The 24,251-nt window shown below is 48.8% G+C and overlaps 1 protein-coding gene across 1 annotated transcript in view; it reads left to right on the top strand.

Annotated features, from left to right (window-relative positions):
• The window catches only part of CPXM2 (carboxypeptidase X (M14 family), member 2), a 100,709-nt gene that overhangs the window by 15,308 nt on the left and 61,150 nt on the right, over positions 1-24,251 (top strand). Inside the window, exon 3 of the mRNA XM_012642394.1 lies at positions 9,713-9,822. Coding sequence (XP_012497848.1) covers positions 9,713-9,822 — 110 coding nt within the window. The remainder of the gene's footprint in view (positions 1-9,712; positions 9,823-24,251) is intronic.

Genomic DNA, 24,251 nt, shown 5'->3' on the forward strand with positions numbered 1-24,251 from the left:
CCTGGTTTTGAACTTAGTAAAATTCGTGGGCTCATACTTTGTACACTCTTGTGTCTGACTTCTTTTGCTCAATATCATATTTATGAAATTCATGCACATTGTTGTATATGGTGTGGTATACTATAGTGTCCTGTATTGATTTATAGTCTTCCATTGTATAACTATACCACAAGCTGTTTATTCATTCTCATATTGATGGGCATTTGGGTTGTTTACAGTTTTTGGCTGTTACAAGCAGTATTGTCAGGATCATTCTTGTATATGTCTTTTTGTGTATGCATGAATGCATTTCTGTTGGGTGTAGACTCAGAAGAATTTCTGGATCATAGGGTGTGAGTAGTTAATAAGTGCTACTAGAGATTTTTCCAAATTGATTGTACTGATTAACACTCCTACTAGCAGTGAATGAGAGTTTCAGTTGCTTCACTTCCTCATCAGCATTTGATATTGTCAGTCTTTAATTTTATTCATACTGGTAGGTGTACACTGATATCTCATTGTGGTCTTAGTTTGCATTTTCCTGATAATTAATGACTATTGCTCACTTGCCATTAGGATAACTTCTTTTGTGAATACCTACTTAGGTATTTGCTAGCTGTTTTTCTTATTGGTTTATAGGAGGGTTTTTTGTTTGTTTGCTTTTCTTAAAAATGCTCTGGACATGGTCCTGTGTTGGATTATGCACAGCAAATATCTTCTCCCACTCCTTGGCTCACCTTTCACTCTAGCAACGCTGTATTTTGAATAACATGCTCTTAAATTTAATATAAACTAATCATCAGTATTTTATGTTGTGGTTAGTACTTTTCGTTTCTTGTTAAATTTTTTTTCCTACCCCAAGGTTATGAAGATATTTTCCTATGTTATCTTCTAGCTATAAGTTTTCCTTTTACACTAACAAAGTTTCATTAAAATAATTTGATTTAAACAAAAATATGAAGTAAATATGAAGTATTATGAAGTATTATTTACTTCATACATGAAATATATGAAGTAAACAAAAATACAAAGTGCAGGTGGTACATGGATGTAGAAAAATTCATGAAAATGATAAAAAGCAAGTGATTGAGGTTTGCTCTTTTGACCCAATACTTCCTTTTTGGGGCTTTATAAGCAATGCATAAAGAACAAAATATTAGTTTTCCGTGACGATGCAGATATGGGGTTATCAGCTTTATAGGGTCATAGTGCACATCCATCTGTTATTTTGGGAACATGGTGGGCACTGGGAATTCGAGGCTGAAAACCCATCGCTGCCCTTGCAGCTCACAGCCTCCGCAGGGAGACGATTTAACCGCGGCACTGACGGTGTGAACTCTTTCTGGGAGGCTGGACTCCAGGCAGGGTGGGTAGGATGCCAGGGGTGGTGGTGCAGGGGACAGTCTCAGGAGGTGTTTCAGATGAAGCGGACACTGATCTGGATGTTTAAGGAGGAGATAAGTGGTCAGAGCCTTTGAGGCTGAAGGAGGCTCCGACTCCAGACATGAGCCGCCGCAGCCACCCTGGGCTGAGACCCAATTCCTGGAGAGTTTCCACCGGGGCCTGGGAAAGAAAATCCCTGAGGTCATGTAGCCTCATAGGCAAGAGACCCAGCCAGGTTGTGAGGGATGCTTTGAAGCACTGGTGGTCTCAGAAGAATCGCCTGGGAGCTTCAGACCACAGTCAGGGCCCCTTTCTGCCCTGTTGATCAGAGTCTCCGGAGAGGGGTCAGGACATCCTTTTCTTTAAGCTCGCTGGGAGATTCTGATGCTCCGGGTGCAGGCTGCTGCCTGGAGGAGCCCAGCGGTGAGGGACTGATAGGTCACCTCTGATGTGGCTGGTGTTAAAGAGCTTCTTTCTACGGGTGACCCGATGAGGCTGAGACTAGTGCAGAGATTTCCCAAGAGAGAAATCTCCCAGAGAGAGGCCATGCCCTTCTGGGGCCAGTGGCTCTGGGCCAGGCAGAGAGCCCCTGCAAACACATTCTCAGCGCTCCAGGAAGCTGCTTCCACCCTTCATTGATCAAAGGGAACGTCAAGTTCAGAAAGGCGAGGGAAAGAATTCCGCGCGTCAAAGCTACTCCGTTTATAGGCGACAATGAAAGCAAAGTTCAGGAGGCCTGAGAGCCTGTTCCTGGCGGTGCCCGCAGTGTCTTGAGGCGATCACAGCAGGCTACAGGGCCCTGGATGCTCCGCCAGTGGGTGACGCCTGTTCCGGCTCCAGCTCTTTCCCGGTGTGACCCCAAACACCGCCAAACGACATGGCATTTGTGCTGTACTCTTGCGTTGTTGAGTGAGATGGAGATGGCACAAAGACTGCGCTTGGGATTTTATGTCACACTTGATTTTCAGATTCTAACGTGGACACTTAGTAGCTGCTTAACCCTGTCCAGGCTCCCTGAATCTCAGTTTGTTCGTATGTAAATTGGGGATGAAAATGCCCATCTTTCATGGTCATCGTGAAGATTAAATGGCAGGATGTCTCCAGAGGCCTGGCTCATGCTTGCAGGTTAGCCCTCTTGCTCCCCAGACCACTACCCTTTTAAGCAATTGTCCTGACGTGACTCTCATAACAGCTTTCTCCCCGTCCGTCACCCATCCCACGACAGATTTGGCATAATGGGGGCGGGGTGTTAGGAGAGATGCCCAGATTCAGAATCCTAACGTACCCTGACTGTGCCGTGTAACTTCCGGGTCACAAAGACCTCCGTGATATTAAAGGCAGTGGACACTTGCAATCTGTTGGAGAGTTGATGTGTGTATGTGATAATTTATGGTGGTGAGTGGGAGGAGGAAGGGGAGGAATGATGAATCTATGCCAGTGGGCTAATGACTATTTTGTAAAGTGGCTGCAATGCAGAGACCGCTAGCAAGGGACAGATCTAATGAGGTGCGTGGGGGGCGATGGAGGTAGAACCAGGGAGGGGGTTTCATCTTCACCTCCTGGGAACAGAGTCCGGGGCTGGGGGATGCTGCCCTGCTCGGGATGGCGTGTTCATACGTATTCTTAGAGAGCTGGGTGCTCTCCAGGAGAAAAGCAGATTCATCTCTAATGACTGTCACTCTCCTTTCCTCCAGATTGTGACACATCTCTGATCTCTAATTAGTATTTTCCTGAAATGTTCTTGTCACACTTTTCCTGTGTTCTCCTCACCCACGTGCTTCTCGGGATTAGAGCCTTTTTCTTCCTAGAAGCAACAGGCTGTGCCTGAGGCTGTGGCTGCACAGCCCAGTCCTTTCTGAGCAATTCTTGCTGCAGCCGCTGCCCCGCAGCCCATGGACCTCGCAGATCGCGGCAGAAGGGTGAAGAGCTACAGCAAGTTCCGCGTTATTTCAAGCACTCTGTAAACCTCGTCATTTTCTCATTGATTGATGCTGTGATAGAAATATACAGTTCCAACAAAGATTTTTTCTTTTAGTTTCTGATTACAGATATTTAAATTAAGCTCGGAAGCACGTGTTTCTCCTTCATTGCTTGGTCACCAAAGCGACACTCCTGTCGTCCTCAGGGGTGTTGTCTGAAGGGCAGAGAAAAGCCCCAGCCATGGGAGGTGGTATTGTGATCTCAGGTCCTGGGACGGGGACCAGATGTTTCTTTGAGAACTTAGAACCAAAGGAATTCTAACTTCTCGTCCTAACTTTGCATTGCTTTTAGAGTTCTTTGGTGGGCAAAGTCTTCGGGCTTATTTTGGGGGATCACGGTGCAGAGTCCGAGGCCCTCGCGGTGCCTGGTATTTATGTGCCTTTGTGTCTGTGTGTCTCGGGCACACTATCCCAGCAGCTCTTTCAGCCACGGCCTTCGGTTATGGTGGGAGGGGTAGGTTTTCTGAGTCCTATTGAGTCCTAATATGTCTGAAAATGCCCCTTATTACCTCGGCTGCTGACAGCTGGTTTAGCCGGTAGCAGGTTCCAGATTTCTCTTTCTTTTCCCTAAGCTCTTGGGATGCACGAGCAGCCAATGCGAAGTCTCACGCTAGTCTGGTTGTCACGCCAGTGGGAATCTCCTGGCAGTCATGGACGAGCCCGGGACTGTCACGGGGAGAGTGCGTTTGTCTCCTTTCTGCCATCTCTGCCCTTCCAGATGTCTGGTTTTGAAGATGTGGAGGTTCCTTGAAGCTGGTTCATTCGTGCTGTGGGTTTCGTCTGGCTGCTCATCGCCTCGGAGGAACTGCCTTTGGGACTATAGTGTTAACCGAGGTCCCCCATCACGGCTGGAGTCCAAAGTCCAGAGCACGGCTCAGACTTCAGGGACCAGGCGCGCTGGCCCGAGGGAGTGGGAGCTGGTGGTTTCTGCTGTCCTTTTCTGGGTGTCCCAGGGCACAGCCAGAGAGGCCCCTATTAAAGGGCTTTGCCGGCACCTGGTCACCCTCCTGGCCCACATGACTCTGAGGCCTCCAGGTGGTTCTGTATATTTAAGATTTTACCCCTGCCCCTCTCCTGAGTGGCCGAGCTCACTGTCCAGTGGTTTCCTGATCGTCCTGAGTGATTTTCTCTCTAGTGCAGTGTTGCTCCCCTTTGCAGGTGACCCGAGAGGGAGGAGCAGGTCCTTTTGCTCATTTTGGACATCAGGCAGACCTGCCAAACATCTCTAGGATGATGATCTCAGGGTAGAAAGGAGAAAAATGAATCAGGTTGAAATACACTGACATTCATCAGCATTAAATATTCAATCCAGAGAACACTTCAGGACTCTGTATTTTGAGTTAATTTAGAATCTTTAAATCAAAAGATAATTTTTTAATCCTTTATTTTCCTGTTCTTCCGTATAGGAAAATCCTTCCTTATTCCAAATGTGAAGATTCTTGTGTCAAACTCTGAGTACACACCATCCAGATGGGCCTAGGAACTGTTCCTGGAGCACCGTGGTGCTGACATGAGATTTTTGCCGTGTCGATCTTCACACAAAGGGATGTGGGATCGAGAGTTTGTGCTTAAACAGCCTTATGCTTAAATTTTTATTAATTGAAAAAAATGTTTTAAAATGCGACTTGGTGAAGATGGGTAACTCCCAGCTGGTTTAGTGGGTAGTTTTATCCTGGCATCTAGGCTGGGATGCAGTAAGCGTGTGTTGAGACGCGTTGATGTTCACGGAAACAGTGAGGCCGGTGCGGGGCAGCTGTGTGCTGGAAGGAAAGGAGTGGAGGCTGTCAGAAGAAAACTAAAGAACGGAGGATTGATGGCAGAGAGGGAAACCAGCTGAGCGAAGCTGACACTGGTGCTGTGTCTCTGTGACCCCTCCTGGGGCTTCTGCCACCTGAGTAGGAGGACAGAGTGCGGAGGAAGAGGAAGTAGCTGCAACCTTGGAGAGATTCTTCAGCAGCAGAGGGTGGGAGGTTGGGCTGTTCGCTTCACTGCAGATCAGAGGCTGAGGAGCTGCCGTGTTCACATCACAGCTGATGTGGGCACCGAGGCTTCTGGTGCCTGCGTGGCACTGACAGGTCGGGCTCCAAACCAGCTCCAAAGTGGGGGCCCAAGTTTAAATTTTATACAAGCGATTTGACTCCCGCTAGCGTGGATGGTACCAGTGACATCTCATGTACGAGGCATGGACACCCAAGGTGGATTGTTAAAGGGAATGGGAGGAGGTTTCTCTTAGGGAGCAAGTCTGTGGGTGACAGTCCTCCCCTCGGGGTGGCAGGAAGAGAAGTTCAACCCAGGAGGGACGGTCTGGTCCGAGAAGAAACAGGAAAACACCGTGTTATGGACACCAGGCCGGGGGTGGTGCAGGGGCAGGGAGTAGCCGGGGAGCAGACTCAGGGCCCGCATAGAAGAGACCCGGAAGAAGCCGAGGGGGCTGAAATGGCCCCTGAGTAGCCAGGACCACGTGAACAGAGACAGAAGCCAGCGCGCAAAATGCAAGGAGAGAATGGGTGGAGAGGAGGTGCAGATGGAGGTGCTGACCTCCTGGGGTCGGCCAGCCAGAGGGAGCGGCTGGACAGCTGATGTCCCAGAGCTGGGCACAGCCTGCACTCGGCTACATCTGTCCTCGGCATGGGACACGCAGCTGCAGGTGCCCGCCCCAGGCACCGCGGTCGTTGTGAACTCGGTGTCCCTGCATTTATTTCCCTTGCTTTGCTAAAGGCACCCCGGTTCCCAGTGGGCAGACAGGTGACGGGCGAGTCGGGCCCTCTCTGGAGGCATAGGAGGGGTTGAGAGGGGGCTCTGAGAGGCATGGTGTGGGCTGGAAAATGCCACTGGGGTCAGTCGTTCCTCACAGGGTGTGGTGGAGCTCTGTGGGCCTGTCCGCCTGCACCTGTCCTGCGTCCAGGCCTCCGTCTTCCTGTGAGTGTCCTGCCCTCCTCCAGGGAGTCCCCTGCCTGCCTGAGCTGGCTACAGCTGGTGTCTTACCACCAAAGGGCCCTCACTAACCCACGTGGGTCGGTAACTTGGTCTTTGCCTTTCAAGGACATTGTGTTTTCTCTGCGTGCCTCCATCTCTAGCTTCTCTGTAAATGGCGTGGACTACGAAGAAGGCGTCCAAACAAAATAAAACCCTAAAGATAGCATCTTCTAATGGGGGAAAACATCCCAGTGTCAGAGTGTCGGTTCACTGTCTGCCCACGTGTGCGGGCAGGCCGAGCCCCGTGTGCTTGTCTGGGCCCCCACCAAAGGCGTTGTCTGGGGATGCAGGGAGTGGATCTTCTGGCTTTGCTCTGACGTCATCGCAGGAGTGGACTAGACTGGCTGTCGGTCAGATGTGGCAGCTGCCAGCGCTGCAGCTGGGGGCACCTCCACCCTCGCCACGTGCATGTGACGGTCGAGTCCTGGGGGGGCAGGTGCTGGACTTGTGAGTTGCTGTTGGGCGTGTGTCCACGAGACACCTCGCTAGTGGGCACTTTCTTTTCACTTGTGTGCCTTGTGAGGGGATGCAGCTGAGCTTCCATATAACAACAGAAAAGCAAATTTGATGAACATGTAATTTTATTTGGGTAGATCCTTTTTTGAATTAAAATATTCATATACATATGAGGTGCTTTCTTTTCCCGGAAGAAATGCTTTGAATAGCAATTACTGTTGCTTTACTGAGCTAGTGAGTAATATGTATGTGTCTGCCTGTCTGGCAGGCCAGCTGTGCATCTGTCTGTATCTCCCTACCTGACCATATAAATGATGTACGTGAGGTCACTTAGTTGGATGGATACAGGGAAAGCACCACCTGCCGTGTCATCTGCTGAGAAGGAAGGACCTGGTGGATGGGGTCACTTTCCACATGGCTGTGAAATCAGCTCATCCAAGTGGCAGCAGCTGCCTTCTGGGTTTCTGACGCTTGGTCACGTGCGAATGTTGTGGATTTCTACTGAGCGCCAGGGTGTGGAGGAACGGGACCCGTGCCTTGTTCCTGCCAGAGTCTGAAACTTCCGGTCCCCTGGGGCCTGAAGCCAAAGCTGGCAGAGTGGAGATGAAGGGCAGCTGTCCCCAGGACTCGAGGACTCGCCCTGCAGAGCTCGCTGCCCGATCGGCATGGGGCCGGCCAGTCAGGGGGATCTCCCAGCACAGGCTAGAGATTCCTGAGGGTGCTGATTGTGTCTCAGGCAGGACAGGCTGAGACCAGGTGACAAGGAGAAGAGCAAGGAGGGAGGAGGAGTGGTGTATAAGGACGGGGACAGCCGGGCAGCAACCGCAGCTCAGGGAGCCCCAGAACCCAGAGTCAAAGCCCAGGCTCCCAGGGGCAGGCTGTAGTGTCCTGGAGTCCAGTCCCGCAGAGAATATGGGCAGCCTGCCAAGTCAGTGACCGTGACCCTCAGACCTTGCCCTGGATCTCTACCAGGGCCTCTGGTGGGTGCCTGTGACCTCTGGGTCTGAGTGTCCAGAGGGGCCAGCCACACCCGGGAAAGGTGCCCTTTGTCCCGGGATTGGGGAGCAGGGGTCTGGGCCCAGGCGCCCAGCCCTCTTGGAGGGCTATGAGGGTCGGCTTGGAACCTGGACCAGGGCCAAGCTGTGGGGGCTGCTGGACCATGAGAGGGGCTGGGTGGGCCTGCTGCTGCCATGGCACAAGAAGGTTCGGTGACGAGGCGTGGCTGTTGGGGGCAGGCAGCGGGATTTCTGAGTAAATAACCTACTCAGTTGTCAGATGCCTGAAATCACTTTTTAGTAAGCAGGATGGAGAGTTAGTTAACAAGTGGGACTCAGGAACTGCCACCATGTGGGTCAGATTCATGTGTCCTCCAGGCCCGAAAGGTGTAAGGGCAAACCCTAGTGAGGGAAGGGGGTGTGGTCACTAGGTCACCCTCTGTGGGGTCAGCCTTAGTGGTTACGGCTGCACGGACCCCCCTTGCTGCACAGTCCCCCATTCGCTGGGTCCCTACTCCCTGCACCCCCTTCACTGCATGGCCTCTGCTCACGTGGCCCCCTGACTTGCTGCACACTTGCCGCTTGGCTGGGTGGCAGCCCCTCTCTGCAGGGCCCTTCTTGCAGAACCGGCTGGAACACCACTGCTTACGGCACTGTCTGAAGCTGGCCGCTCTCCTGCAGGGTCAGCTGTGGCAGTGGCACCGTCACCTCCCTGTGCGTGCTCCTCTGCCTCACCGTGCACAGCACAGGCGGCGAATACACATCTCCCAGCCCAAGCGCCTCCCAGCAGATGTCCGCAAGGCCAAGGGGGCAGCACGGCAGCGTCTGCCAGCCTGGAGCTGACACTCTGAGGCTGGATCCCACGTCCAGCTCTGCCGAGGGCAGGGGCACCTTGGGCGGCTCGCCTCGGGCCTGGGGCCTCAGTTTCCTCTTGTGAGAACTCGGGAAGGACTAGGTGGCGACTCGGCCCCGGCAGGTCTGAATCCCTGTGGCTGTAGCACCTGGGCAGACCTTCTCACCCAGGCTCCTCCGGCCGCCTGAGACCAGCAGAGCCTTTGCCCTGTGCGGAGGGGTTGTCCTGGATGGAGAGATAGCTCACGTCCCCTGGTGTGCCCTTGGGATCTCTAGGGCCCTTCCTCCCCAGCAGTGACCCACACGACTGTGTAAATTTGCCTCCGTTATATTGAGGGATTCTGATACTTCCAGTAGAAATAGATTCTGTTCGCTTCTACTCCGGAGTTTTTGTTTCCTTCTCCAAGGTCGGGTGTTGAGGAGGTAGCATCCCTTGGAGATGCTCCAGCTCCGTGGCAGGGGTGGTAGGTGAGAGCGGCAGCCCAGGGGTCAGGAGGCCTGGGTCCTGGCCTGCTGCTCTGAGCGCTGTCATCTGTGGGGAGGGGACGATGGGCTGCGCCAGGACCATCAAGGGCCTGCCGAGCGCGGGCATTTCAGTCCAGGGGCAAACGGCGTTTAGAGCTGTTCTCAACGTTAATCAGTTTTGCCGAAAACAGAAGACAATAGGTGGATTTTTCCTATTCATATTGCTCTGCTCATTAGCATACACAGCACAAAGGCCAGAGTTGCTGAAGCAAAATCAACAAGTTCTGATTAATTTGCAGAGGTCAACCATGGGATTGTTTGGAAATTTCTAACCAATGACGCTCCCTGACTGAGTCACGTTGTGGAAGGATCCTTAATTGGAAACAGCCTTAGACAGTAGCATGGGCAGCAACAGAGAATGGATGTCAGCGCAAAAACGCCCATAAGGCAAATGCCGGCCAGAAAGAAAATTGGCCTAACGTTAACAGCTGGATCCTGCAGGGGCGGGGCCTCGTGGGTGCGTGCAGTTTGGGGGAGAACAGAGAGGCACGTGGCCAGACTTAGAACATCAGAGACTCATTTCTTTCAGCATCTGTCCTTGTTTCTAACAAGCATTGTCCTTTCCAGGTTGCCCACCACTTGGTCTGGAAACCCTAAAAATCACGGACTTCCAGCTCCACGCCTCCACGGCGAAGCGCTACGGCCTGGGAGCGCATCGGGGGAGACTCAACATCCAGGTACCAGCCTGGGAGGGTTCTGGCTGCATTGCCCATTGCTCAGACATGGCCGTGGTTCCTCGAGCGTGGGCCAAGCTCTGTGCAAAGGATCTAAGATGCGTTAGCCCTGATTCTCACAGTGAGGGAGGGTGTTGCTGAGCAATCCTCGCTTTACGGAGAGAGCGCCGAGACTCAGCGAGGAAGCATCCTCTCCGAAGGTCATAGTAAAGTGAGCCTGGCTATACCTGGGCCCAGGTGGTTCTGCCGCCTCTGCTTCTTGAGCATGTCCCCTCCACATGCCCTCAGTCTGGAAAGGCAGCAGCAGAACGAGGAACGCCTGTGGGCGTGGGTGGGGCAGAGGCATGGCGCAGGAGGCAGTGGCATCTGTCTTCCTGGCCTCCCTGCCAGTGCATCTCCTCTCTGCCACACACACCTCCTCTAGGCTGTACTGAGGCTCCCTCCATCGAGTCCCCCAGGTCAGACCCTTAGTGGCTCCTGGGGTCATGCACATCATGCCTGGCCTTTGTCCCTGAGGCTCCAGGGCCACCATGACCCTGGCCCTTCCTGCTGTCAGGTCTCCCCTCTGTCAGTCCCAAACTCAAGGTCTTGCTCCGGGAAGGTGAGCTCCTCCCCGCACACGACACACCACGCAAATCCCGACTCCAGACTCCCTCCCTCTGCCTGCAGCCCCCTTCCGCCCACCGTGCCCAAGCAACGTCAACCCTGTCTGATCCATGTGTGAGTTTCCCACTGCTGCTGTGACAACTTGTCATGCACTCAGCCTTTTCAACAGCACAGATTTATTCTCTTACGGTCCGGGAGGATAGAAGTCTCAGTGGACTAACCGAGATGTCAGCAGGGCTGTGCTGTTTCTGGAGGTTCCAGGGAGAATCTGTTTCCGTCCCTTTTCCAGCTTCTAGAGACCTGCCCCATTCCTTGCTTGTGGTTCTTTCCTTCTTCAGAGCCAGCAGTGGCAGGTTGAGTCCCCCCATGTCACCAGCTCTCTGGTTCTTTCAATTCCGTCTCCCACTTTTGAGGGTCCTTGAAGTTACATCGGGTAATCTAAGACCATCTCCCTACCTGGAGCAAGTGTAATTCCATCTGCAACATTCATTCCTCTTTGTTGAGTAACCTAATGAAATGTATGCACAGGAAGTGGCCATCTTTGGGGAGGGGTGTTATTCTGTCCCCTGTCCCCGCCTCCTTTTCCTCCTGCCCCGACTCCTGCTGACCCAGCCCTGCTCCACGTGGCGTTTCATCTGTCCTGTCCTGTGTGGTTCTCTAATGGTGCCGTGTTTTAGTTTTCTTCCCCAGCTGCTCTGGAACTGTGTGGCACATGCACCGTCTCTGTCCAGGCAGGGAGGTGGCCCTTCCATCCCAGCCGGGGCTGTCCAGGCTGCACTCAAGGCTTCTGAGTGGCAGAGTGGACCCTCATTGCCCAGCAGTTGCTGCAAATGTGATGGGGCAGCCGCTGTGCTGGGAGCCGGACAAGAGTGGACGAGGCCCCTTCCCAGGGAGTTCATTGGCTCAGGGGGCGTCTGGGCCAAGCTCTGACCCCACACTTTTGCTCTGCCCCCATCCTCTCCAGGAACTGACCACATCAAATAGACTTTCCAACTGCTCAACCTTCACCACTTTTCAGTTCAGAGGAATTCGGGTAGAACATTTCCAGAACTACAATGAAATCCAAAGATTGGTTTATAAATACTCCTTAAAAAAAAAAAAAACTATTAAGGAACATTTGGATGTGTACAACTGGAAATTGCAAAAAATCTCTTGTGTGTTATGAGAGGATGAACACTCTGAACTCTCAAAGTTTGAACAGGAGCTGCCTCCGGCACCCCGGAATGAGCTCCAGTCCTGAGTCAATAACTGTCAGGCTTGAGCAGGGCTGGGTCCACACTGGCCTGTGTGGACCGTTTTGTGTATTAAGTAGGGTGGCTGTCATCCATGCCTTGGATGCTTTCTCTAGACCTCAAGTTATGCTTTAAAAAGAGAACGTGTTTGTGTTAAGGCCCCGTGGAGGTGGGGCCTGGGGCGGTGTTTGTGTCCCTCCAGTTGAGAATTCCAGAGGCAGAGTGACAGGCAGAGTGCGGCCATGAGATGTCGTAGCCAGGCATGCCGAGTTCAAGCCTTGGCCTGGATGTTTGTAGATTTGGGTGGGGCCTTTGGAATCATTATCTCACATCTCTGAGTCTCTGTTGCCTCATCAGAAAAACGAGATTCTTGAATGCTCACAGCGTTCGTTGAGTGGTGGGATTACGTGATTTATAATTTTAAAACATTCACTGGATCATCTCGTTCCTCTGTGGAAAACCTCTCGTAGCTTCCAGTTGCTCTTTGAATAAAATCCCGGCTTGGCCTTAGATAATAGCGGATCTCTTAATTCCTGCGTGGCGCTGTCCCTCTTTGGACGCTCGTTTGCTTATTTCCTTGGGTATTACCTGCCCCCTCCTGGAAGGTGAGCCCCGTGTTAGATGGGCCTTGTCTCTCCTGCGCGCCCGTCCCCTGGTGCCAGAACAGCACCTGCAACAGGGCAGGCGCACAGGGGACGTGCACAGAGCCTGGCTGAAGTGCGGGTGGCGTCACCGACCTGCCTTTGCCGGGCCACGCAGGAGGCTCCTGGGTGGACAGGTGAGTCATCCTGCAGGGAGAAGCCGCTGGGTCATCCTCACTCCTGGTCATCTTTCCGGCCTCCCGTCTCCTTCCCCAGGGAGAAACCAAGCTTCCCTCGAGAACGTGTGTTCCTGCCTTTGGTCAGGGTGAAAATAAGGGAGGACTTGGGAGTCAGATCAGTGCTATTTGTGTTTATGGGGGTATTTTTTCTTCAGTGTCATTAAACATTTACTCTGATGTCCTCTCACAAGGAAATCTCCGTACCTGTTTGTAGAATGTGAAGTTGCTGCTTTAATAGTGAAATCTGGGCCTGCCATGCCCAGCCTCTGGGCTCCTAGGCCTCCTGGGTTACCAGGTGCCCCGCTAGCGAGTGGAGCGTTGTTGCAGCGTGCGCAAGTGGGCTTTGACTCACAGCCCCCCACACGGAAGTCGTGACCAGATCGGGGCCCCCTTTTTCGGGTTCGTACCTTCCAGCCCCAGTGCCACGTGCAGCATGATTCACAGGTGCACAATTAAAGTCAGTGTCCAAAAATACATCTCCCCACACATAGCGGTTTAAAATGCAGCTTAAAAATAACCACATCTGTTTCACATATGAGTATTTTCTAGGCGTGTTGAGTTAATGGGGTTTTGTGATCAAGAAACACCAAAGTGTCAGAATTAGAAACTGTGTTTAATATCTTAGAGCAGGATGTGAGTGGGTTCATCCGGCCTGTCCCTGGCCTGGGGTTCTGCGTCCACTGATGCAGCCGTGGTCAAGACCAGAGGCTCGCAGGCTGGCACGCTCGTCCCGGTGGTCATGCTAACCAGCTGCGTGGCCTTAGACGCGATGCCTGCCTCCTCTGAGGCTCTGTGTCACCATAAGGAAACTGCAGGTCCCACTGTGGGCTGTGCTACCTTCACCGTATTGTGAAGAGCAAAAGGAGTAAACAAAGCATTGTCCTTGGTGATTCTCAAATGCCGTGTCTGAGCCGTCAGAATTCTTTGTTTCAGCAGCCTGCCAATCGCAGATTGTTAGGGAACCATACATGCAGACTCTGTTCCACTTACTGTGTGAATCTTTCTTTAACATGTTATTAAATTTCATGAAATTATTATTGCGTGTAATCATCAGTACACTCGGAGGAATGGCTCTGTTTTGGAGACACGGAAACTGACGTCAGAGGCTAAGTGACCCGCCCTGACCCCGCAGTGGGTGAGTGTGGACCTGAGACTCAAATCCCAGTTTTCTGGGTGCAGATAAACACGGGGCTCCTTCCTGCCGCCTCTGCACCCATGCGACGGCTCTGCTTGGTCAGTGGCTCGTGGCCTCCCCCTGCCTCCCAGCTCAAGGTTTATCCCTCCGACCACTGGCTCGCGCTGCTTAGAAGTGCCTGCTGTGTGCCGGGCACCGAGAGGGCAAAGGTGAAGAGCTCCGTTGATTCCCGGCCTTCAAGATGCTTCGGTCTGTGGCAGAGGGGCCGCGGGAATCGGCCCCCAGCAGAACTGGCACCGTGCTGAGTGCTCTACACGCGTCGTTTCAGTTATTCCTCAACGCGGGAGGCAAGTACTATTATTATTACCTCTGTTTTATGGAAAACAGACACAGGGAGCGTGGACTAACTCCGCTAAGATTTCCCAGGAGAGGTGGATTAGCAATCCAAGCAGCTTTAATATTCAAGTTGTTGCTCCTAACGATGCCATAAAACTGCCTCCCAAGTCACAGGATAGAAGTCCTAGGTACAGCAGCCGGCATGATGACGCCACGCGCGTCTCTCTCTCCTGGCGATGATCTCGCGTTGATGTACTCACCTGGCGCCCTCGCCGGGTGCCGAGCTTCTTGCGGGTAACGTGACTCTTGTTTTTCTGGGTATTCCCTGCACCGTGTCAGCACGGCCTCTCCACATATGTAAGTGCTTAATCGCCCGTTCCGGGAAGTGGCCGCAGTGCCTCAGGGACCTCACCTGCCGTGGAGATGTCTAAACGGCTGGTCTGTTTCACGTGGGTTTTGCTGTTGTGCGTTCGCCCATACGTGGTTGGCAAATACAGAATCGTATCGTTATGACGCAGAAACAGCATCGGTTCACGTGCAGCTGTTGCCGGTCCATTGACGGTGTGTGGGAGGTACAGGTCAGGGCAGGTTCCAGCACCTGGCTGCACAGGGCACTGGCACAGGGGGCGCAGAAGCTATGTGGCCCTCCTCCCTCCTGTCCCTCTGGGCTCCGCGTGGCCATGGGCTGTTTCATTGCCAAGTTCCCTTTCCCGTCGTGCCCCGGCCCCCACGACTCAGGCGTCCATCCCCTTCCATTATCTGCCTTCACTGTTTTTTCTTTTTAAGTCAAATCCTATAATTACAGCTGTATTTTAAAATTACTTTTTAGCAATTCAACATGTCTTCTTAACTGTGCTAATGTCTTTTCTTTAGAATTAATTTTTTTTTTTTTTAGTCTTCTGATTACAGAGCTGCTTAGATTTTGAATGGTCTGGCTGGAACCCTGTTTTCCTAGTGAATTCGGTTTTTGTAGTGCAAGATTTTGCAGACTGTGAGCTTTTACTGGAATGTATTTGCCACGTTTTGGCAGAAACACCTGTCTCTTTTTTCCTCATTTTAAGCAGATGACTTTGAAAGAATCCTTATAACCCATAGCTTCCCCCTTTTTCCCCAAGTAGAATCTTACTTACATTAATTTAGTAATACAAGGTTAGATCAAGAAGAAACCAATGTTTATGTTTCATTAGCTCATTGGGACAGGATAGATTTTCTGAGAATTCCGAGAAGAAATCCGGTTCAGGAGGACCGCACAAGTCTGGCCTCTCGCCTACGACTTTTCTTCTTGTGTGCCAGGATCCTGTTACACCCACTCACCTGCGATCTCATTGAGAAACAATCACTGGTTTCTTGAGCTCCAGGAGCAGCTGCAGACAGACTGGAAATTAACATTCTGGGTCTCAAAAAAAACATGTTGACAATGACCTCCAAAACCACCTCAGATCTTTTCCCTGTGGTCAGTCTCAGGGGGTAACCTTGTATCCGGGGGGTTCGTCTCACACAGCTCATTACCTGTCCTGTCCTATCCTGAAGAATCCTTCGAGGACCCTAGGCCATTTTCTGTGGCTCATAAACTAAGAAACGGGGGTTCAGGGACAGCACTTCCCCCTAAGGGACTTATCCCACCGCTGCTATTACGTCGGATGCTTCCTTAGCGGGAAAGCCTTGAGAAGATGGCAGCAGCAATTGCCACTTCACAGGGCTGGGTTTCAACCTCGTTCTTGAGACTTTAAAATTAGGGTAAGTCAGGGCCCTACGTGTGAGCAGAAGAAATGAAATACTGAGATTGTGTGGCCGGGACTCAGGGCAGCACCACGATTTCTGCCAGTAATTGGGGATGTAAGAAAGTTTACGCTCAGATCAGAGCTTGGAAGAAAGAGCTGACATTTTGAGGTCACCAGAGAAAACATGGTGCCCTGCCTTCACACCTCCGGATGTCTTCGTGATGATCTGTCACGGTCATTTGACACCCACGTCTTGCGCCGAGACTGTTAGAAATGACTCAGAGTTTGGCCGCTTAGAGAAGCTCGAGTCCTGTGGCTGTTTCGTGCGGAAATGTCTGGTCATCGTCTCGGTGTCTGTCAGAGCCGTTGCCCCAGCGCCACCGGCGGGAAGCACAGCTTCGCTCTTCACTCACTCCTTTAAGGGAACTCTGCGGAGCACCCAGAGGCTGACATTAGGATCTAGCTCCAGCGTTCTCAGCATCTTTTCCCCTGAAACAGGGGGTGAGCCTTGGAGGCGGCCGCTGCCCGTGGCTTCATGCATGCCCCCCAGAACACTGAACCTGCTATTAACAGTTACCCCGATGTCACAGCTCGTGCGCCTGGGCACATCCCACACGTCGGTCACCTTCTACCTTTTGGCCCCGATGCGTCTGGGGCCTCACCTTGCCCAAACACAGAGCCCACATTTCTCCCGGCGGGAAGTGTGTGGACCACCTCGGGCAGCAGCGTTGTCTCAGCTTCACCCTGTGCTCAGCCCACACCTGCCTGCTGCTGGACTCTGACTCGAGTCTTTGATCCGACAGCCTATTTGTTCCTTCGGACCTTCCCGATTCTCTGAGAGCTCAGCTTTCAGTTTTTTTTTCTGGTTGCACAAAACCTTGCTATGACTCAAGAATTCCTTCTTGGGGGCTATATAAGTACTAGGTGCTGCGAAGACAAAAATAATCACAGTAGAAATAGTTTCCAAGGCAAGGAATGTCATGTTTGTCCTGATAAAGGGATTTTGTTCTGCATCTGGCTTCAAACGCCCAGTCTGGGAGACAGTGTTTGGAGGCCGAGATGCTGGAATTTGGGGTATTTGGACTTTTATGGGAATAACAGGACCAAATATTTTAAATTATGGCTCTCTTGGAAAAATCAAAGTGAGTATTTACCATAATGACGAGAATGCATCGTGCTCATTTCTCGAGAGGCTTACGTCATAAACACACGAGCTGGTAGAGGGACAACGCAGCCACAACGAAAGGGAGCCCCAAGGTCACCAAACCTCCTTGGCCCGTGAATCACGGATTGTTAGTGAACCGCAGATGCAGATTCTGTTCCACTTGCTCTTGAATTTTTCTTTAACATGTTATTAAATTTCATAAAATTATTATTGCATGTAATCATCAGTATACTCAGAGGAATAGCTCTGTTTTGGAGATAAGAGAACTGATGTCAGAGGCTAAGTGACCTGCCCTGACCCCGCAGTGAGTGAGTGCAGACCTGAGACTCAAATCCCAGTTTTCTGGCTGCAGATAAATGCAGGGCTCCTTCCCGCCACCTCTGTACCCACGCGACGGCTCTGCTTGGTCAGTGGCTTGTAGCCTCCCCCTGCCTCCCAGCTTGTGCCTTATCTCTCTGACCACTGGCTTGCGCCGCCCCTGGGACCTCCTGGGCCCACATCTGGGCAGGCCCAGAGAAGTCTGAGGGACATCAGCAGCCACAGCCCAGAGCCTGTGTGTCCACGCCATGGTCGTCACGCCCTGTGCCTTCTGGAGTAATGCCTCGTGGCGGTGGACCTTCTGGTTGCCTGCCTAGCGCTAAGTGACTAACGAGTGGGTAGAGACAGCACAGATCTTCTGGACAAAGGGAGGATTCGCGTCCTAGCAAGGGGGCAGCATGGCAGGAGAGAGTTCATCACCCTAACTCACAATGACATGGAATTTAAAACTTATGAATTATTTATTTCTCGAATTTCCCATTTAATATTTTCAGACCTTAGTTGACCACAGGTGACTGAAACCATGGAAAGTTAAACTTAAGATAATAGAGACCCACTGTATCTACTAAAGCTGAGCATTCTCATATGCACTGCCCTAACAATTCACTCTTATGCCTAAAGAGAGATGTGTTCACATGTACATGAGAACACGTGTACAGGTATGTTCATAGCAGCATTATTTATAGCCCCCAAGTGGAAACAATCCACATGTCCATCGACAGTACGATAGACAAGTCACTGCATGTGCAAATAACGAAATACTATACAGCAATGAAAAGGAGTAATTCCCATCCATGCGATTGCATGGATGAACCTCCCAGGTGTGATATTGAGCTAAAGAAGCTGGACACAAAAGAGTAGTTACGGTAAGTTTCATTTATGTGAAATTTAAAATCAGGAATACTGATCGAGGGAGATAGAAGTCAGAACAGTGGTTGTCGTTGGGGGAAGGCAGTGTCCGCCAGAGCTGGGGAGGCTTCTGGCTTGCTGGGCGTGTTCCGCACCTTGGTCTGGGTGTGGTTATGTCGGTCATGCACTTTGTAAAAATCTATTGAACTGCACGCTTAGGATTCCTGAGCTTTTCTCTGCATTTTGAAATTCAATGAAAAGTTTATGAAAAAACTGGTAAGTCAGAGAGGTATATTTGATTTAGACTTTTAAAAGAAGAATAGGAGAATAATTGAAATTTGGTGATGATGGGGAAGGAGGAGAAGTAGCAGGAAGCAGAAATAACGATGTCATCACTGCCATGGTTGGGGGGGATAGGTACCTTCTAAGAAAATACAGAATTAAGTATGTTACATAAAGGCATAGTTACTAAATCAACCACGAACACAAAGATAAGAGATTTAAAATTTTCAGAGGAAATATGCACTGAAAGCAAAGAAAACAGGTCAATAGATAAAGATGAAACAAAAGGCAAAGCGGCAATAATAGAATAGCTAAGAAAAGTTGGTGACTCATTCAGACAAAGAACATCTGTCACTGGCTAAATGGACCGAACTCACCTATTAATAGAAGAAAACTTAGATCGTATCATAAAGGGAATTAGTATCCCAGTCGTAGCAGGTACACAGCAAACAGAGTGACTGGTGCTTGTGCCGCAGTGGCTCCTGTGTATTGAGTGTTTATTCTGTGCCAGGCACTATAGAAAACACGCGTGACCTGTGTAACCATGGCAACAGTTGTATCACGAGGAATTATTTCTATCCCCATTTTACAGACTGAGCGACCTAACTGGAGGTGTTCAAATAATGAGCTGTAGAGCCAGGACTTGAAATTAGACTGCACAGGGCTCCAGACCCCAGTGTGTGCTGCACGGCCACGCTGGCATGGGAGGGGCACACTCACCGTCTTTCTGAGGGTTGCTGATACGTGAATCAATAGTTGTTTATTTTCATAATTAAACTTATTCCACAGACACACAATTTTAACAGCCAAAATGTTTCCCAGAGCTTAGTTGAATTGAATTAGAATGTTGATGTGAAAACATTCTTTAGTTTCTTTTTCAATGACTGTATTTCTTTCCTCATCTTTTAAATAATTAATAAATGGCTTATGGTGCACCCAATAGATTTTACTTTTAAATGTTTTCAGTTTCAAACTTTAGATGTTTACTGGTTTCCTTGGCCAATGCAAGGAAGTAGTTAAGAAATTGGTTTTGGGTTTTTAAAATGGCTTAACAATGAGTATTTCTTTGTAACCTACTTTACTGATGATGAAGGTCTGAATTGAGACAAAGTGCTTTGCTAATTTGTAGAAGGATCAACTGATTTGCACCTGGGAAGTTTTATGGGTTTATCAAAGATTTATCATGCATGTTTGTGGAAAGTAGACATTCAGACCACATTTTGGCCATTTTGTGGCAAATTACTTGACTATACTAGTCAGATGTCACATGTAACATTTTTAGGTGAGTCACCCCTCCCAAAAGGTGGTAATTTGTTGGTAACCTATAAAGTTTCAGCCATGGCTTCTGAGATTTTTTTTTCTCCAAAATATTTTAAAATAGCTATCACTTTATTCTGCTTCTGTGCAAATAGCCCTGGGCTACATCCGTAGAGTAGCAACTTTAAGTCAGTTATCCTGGAATTGCTATAGTTACGTTCACTTGGATATGACTTTTTAATTGGCCTCCAGATGTCTCTGTGTAGAGGCAGCCCGTGATCATGAAATATGTTCAGTGCGGATCAATGACTTCACTAGAGCAGAATGATGTTGAGATTCACCGTTTTCTCCGTCTACCGTAAAGCACTTTGCATAATCGTGCCTGGCCCCCAGTAAATGCTCTGTAGATACCTGGAAAATGAAAGGGTAGAAAGTAGGCTTTACATCAGTCACCCTCTCTAGCTATACACCCCTTTCCTTCTGTTTTTTAAAATTAAAATGTATTTTAGTCTGTTTTTTAAGCAAGTGAAAGTATTAAAAAGATTATAACAAAAAAGCAGTGATCTCCTGTCAAATACGTTCCACATCCCATCGCCCCTGGCTGCCCTCAAATGCTGTGTGGATGGGGCAGCTACTTTAACCTCTTTTCAAGAATTTAAATCTTCATTTCTAAATAATATGCACTTACTGATATGTATTGTTTTACAGATTTTTGGCTTTATTTTTTAGATTCTTATTATGGAAGATGAAGCTATCAGCTCATTTCTTTCACCCCTTTTCCCCTCTTCAATCTTTCCAATAAAATTATATTTCAATTTTTGGGTAAATCTATATTCAAGTTTTCATTATGATGACTGTGTAAATGTTGTTTCCTACTGAGCCAAGAAATACTCATTCCATGTCATTATTTGACACCGTTTGGTTTTCCTAGACCTGCTTAGATTTTTAAGAACATCTTCTCCTATAATAGTTACAGGTCTGTAAAAAACCCTTCAATATAATTGTTACGAGGCCAAGCCTGTTCGGTGATTTCTAGTCCGCTTTGTTTTTTATGTTTCTGTTGGACGTCCCTTCCAGAGCCCTGTGACCTGCGAGTTCTGACTGGGCTGCTCCCTGGGTCTCTTGCGTGACTCCTATCTCGGGACTTCTTCACCCGCATTCTGAGAATCCTCTCCTTGGTTGGAACCCTTGATTTCTGGATTCAGTGTATTCCTTTTTTTGGTGTTCTGCCTCATTTTTGGGGAGTGCATCCTTTGGTAGCTTCGTGGAAATGGTGCATAAGAAATAAATTTTTTCAATATCTGTCAATCTAAAAATATCTTTATTTTACCATCACGATTGGTAGTTTGTTTGAAGGTAAAATTCTAGGATGAAAATCTTTTCCTTTGGAATTTTGAAGGTACTCTCCTGGCATTCTTCTGGCTTCAGGTGCTGCTAGTGAGAATTCTGGTTCCATTTTCGTTCCTTTCTTTGTTTTTCTGTATTTGTTTCCTCTTTGGAAGCTTTCAGGGCTTCTCTTTATTTCTGATGTTTGGAAGTTTCACAATGATATGCCTTAGATGTAGGTCTTAGTTTATTCCTAAGAACTAGATTCATAGTGTTTTGGAGACATAAGCCTTTCAGATCTGTGAGATTATCTTATAGCTTTTATTTGTTGATTTATTTCCCCCTAAAGTTCTTTTGGATTTCTTCTTCTGCTTTTCTTATTTTTCTTCTATTGCCTATTTTATATATTGTTTTACTTTTTGTGAGATTTCTTTGTTTTGTCTTTCTAGCCTTTCCATTGACTTTTAAAATTTTTCAGCATTTACATTCCTGGTTTCTAAGAGCTCTTCCTTGTTTAATACTTTTTCCTTTTGTAGAATATCCTGTTCTTGTTTCATGAAAGCAAGGTCTTCTTTCTAGGGATATTAATTATAGTTTTTTGAGCTTTTTCTATTCTCTGTTACATTTTATGTTCATTTTCTCGTGTTTGTTGCAAGCCTGGCTGCATGGTGTTCCCCCGCTGTGGGGGAGGGGAGCTGAGGCAGCTGTCCCTGCATCATGCTGCCACCCGCCCCCTGAGGTCCCTGTTTTTACACATCATAGCACACCTTCCCTACCCTGTCCCTGGTGTCCCCCAACCCAGAGCCTCTACAATGTGCTTTTTTTAATAGAAAAATTTCAGGCCCTCTGTGGAGTCAGGGTGGGGATGTGGGGATCTAATTTTTTTTTTTAGTACACATTTTGAAGCAATTCTCTGTTTCAGTCCTGCCTTCCCCTCCCCTTCCACGAGGTCTTGGAACCAGGTTCAGAGCTTTTCTGAAGTCCTTTGTGGCTGGCTTCTCAGTGCTGTGCCGTTTTGACGTTTACACTTCCTTTTCCCACCGAGTCATTCAGGGTTCCTCCGTCTGATTTCTGTCTTCATATATTGTACGTTGGGGATTATAAATGTTTTATAGTTTTATCAGAGATTGAAGTTGTATTTCTGCATCTCGTTTTATTTGTTTGGGGAGGATTTTTGAGTGAAGAACACAGAAAAACTAATATGTTTATGCCATCACCTTGAAAGAGAAAAATCCTATTAGATTGATCTTGGATAGTACCAGGTTTTCTCTTTGTTATGGATTTAATAATTCCCACGCTTATCTGAAGCCAAATCGAGTCTGTTAGGTGCACTGGTATGTTTTTTAAGGTAAAAAATGATGCATAAAATTTAATTACCTTCAGAAAATTATATTAATTCTCACTTTATTTGGTGCTGTAGTAGAAAGAATTATTCTACGTTAGTGGTATTTTCAAGACTAGGTTATCCTTTCAGGAATCAAACTTCATTTCACCAACTTTTAATTGAAATTTCTCCAGAATTTATCAAATATTTCCCTACATTATTAAGCAGAAAGAGATGAATGTACTCTTTTATTGGTTTCTCAGAGGCACATACAAATATCATTTATTGCACTGGGGTATAATTTGGTGACATCTCTGGGACTGGTACCTCCTCTTCCACTGAATTCTTCCAGACACTTAGTTTTTAAGTTCACAGTTGATTTTTCAGAGATGGCTGTCATTTCCCTGTGAGTCATCTTCAGGAAGGGCTGTCCATTCCCCTGACACTGTCCTGCCTTTAATTGTCTAGTGTGCTCAGAAAGAGCTGAGATTAGAGCAGAAGCAAAATATCCAGGCTGGCAAACCCAGGAGCCTTAAATGTAATTCCAAATCCTGGTCAGTAGACTTTGGTGGACAGTTTCCTGCAGGTTTCCATGATTCTATTAGGCAAACATCTCAGGCTATGTGGCTGTTCTCTTCTCGTCTCCTTAGCTGTAGACCTTGGCACTGTTGACGTTTTGAGTCGGGCAGTTCTTCATTGCGGGCTGTCTTGTGCGCTGTAGGGTGTCTAACAGGATCCCTGGCCTCTGCCCACCAGATACTGGGAGCACACCCGCCCCGAGTTGTGGTGGTCAAAACGGCTTCCGACATTGCCAAATGTCCCCTGGAGGGGCATCACGGACTCCTGTTGGGAACTTTAAATTGTGGGCCGCCACTGTCCTCAGATTTTGTAACCCTGTTCTGGATATGTGACGTTGTAGAAGATGTGACACAATGAACTGCAATAGTACCATAATTCTCTAGTGTTTTGTAAAACTCGAAATAATTCATAAAGCACCCATATTTTCACATTTTGCCAGTGCTAATCACATACTCATCATTTTAAATACTCTGATAACTAACATTTACGGAGTGCTCGTTTTTATGTACCAGGCCCTGTTATAAGCACTGCGAACACTCTGAGTGAGAAATTGTCCTTGTCCCCATGTTAACAGATGGGGAAACCGAGGCACAGAGCACTTAGGCAAATTGCCCGAGTTTATGGTGTGTCAGTGGCCCCGATGTCTCACCCTGGCAGTGGGACATCAGAGCACACACTCTTCACCAACACAGTATGGTGGTTGATTTCAAGATGACAAGAACAAGACGCAGGTGCCACGTATAGGCTTCAGTCCTCCTGCCCACTCTGAGCTCCAAGAGGACGAGGCTGCACGTGTTTCCACAGCTGTCTTCCTATTGTCTAGGCCAGTATTTGACATACACTCAAGGTACAGTGAGAGTTCACTGTGCAAATGCATCAGACTATTCTAAACCCCAGTCTCCTGGGCTGTTTACAAGAAAAGGGGAACCACCACAAAATATAAATGCATGTTCTGGTTTCTTGAAAAGATGAGTTGTGATATTGTAGGTCACTAATGTGTTGCTAACCTCTGTCATTAGGAGGATAACTGCCAACAAATACAGAAAGGGCGTGATTGGGTAACTACAGCCTTCCAGCTGCTAGCGTGACCTCCTTGACTGCAGAGTGGGACACTGAGATGTTACGCTTAATAGAGAGGCGCCATCACTTCTTTAGAATTAGACTGTAACTAAACACCCCAAAGCACTGGTAACACACACTTGCAAAACCGAGCCTTTCTTCGATAATTCTGGAAGGCAGAGCCATGCAGCACCTCCAGGTCCTCATTACAGACACTCGTGCCATTGAGACACTTATGTGCTGGTTAATCAAGAGCTTGGGTTTTGGAGGTATTGACTAATAGCTCTTTAAATTCACCTTCATTTGAGATGGTAGCACTTTAGAAGGCTGTGATACATTAGTATTCTACCATTTGCCCTCAAAGTTCCTTCAAGATTATCTCAGGAGTGGATCGGGAGGGCACAGACAAGGGTTTGGTCCTGA

Source organism: Propithecus coquereli, unplaced genomic scaffold (assembly GCF_000956105.1).
Source record: "Propithecus coquereli isolate 6110/MARCELLA unplaced genomic scaffold, Pcoq_1.0 Scaffold179, whole genome shotgun sequence".
NCBI lineage: Eukaryota > Metazoa > Chordata > Mammalia > Primates > Indriidae > Propithecus > Propithecus coquereli.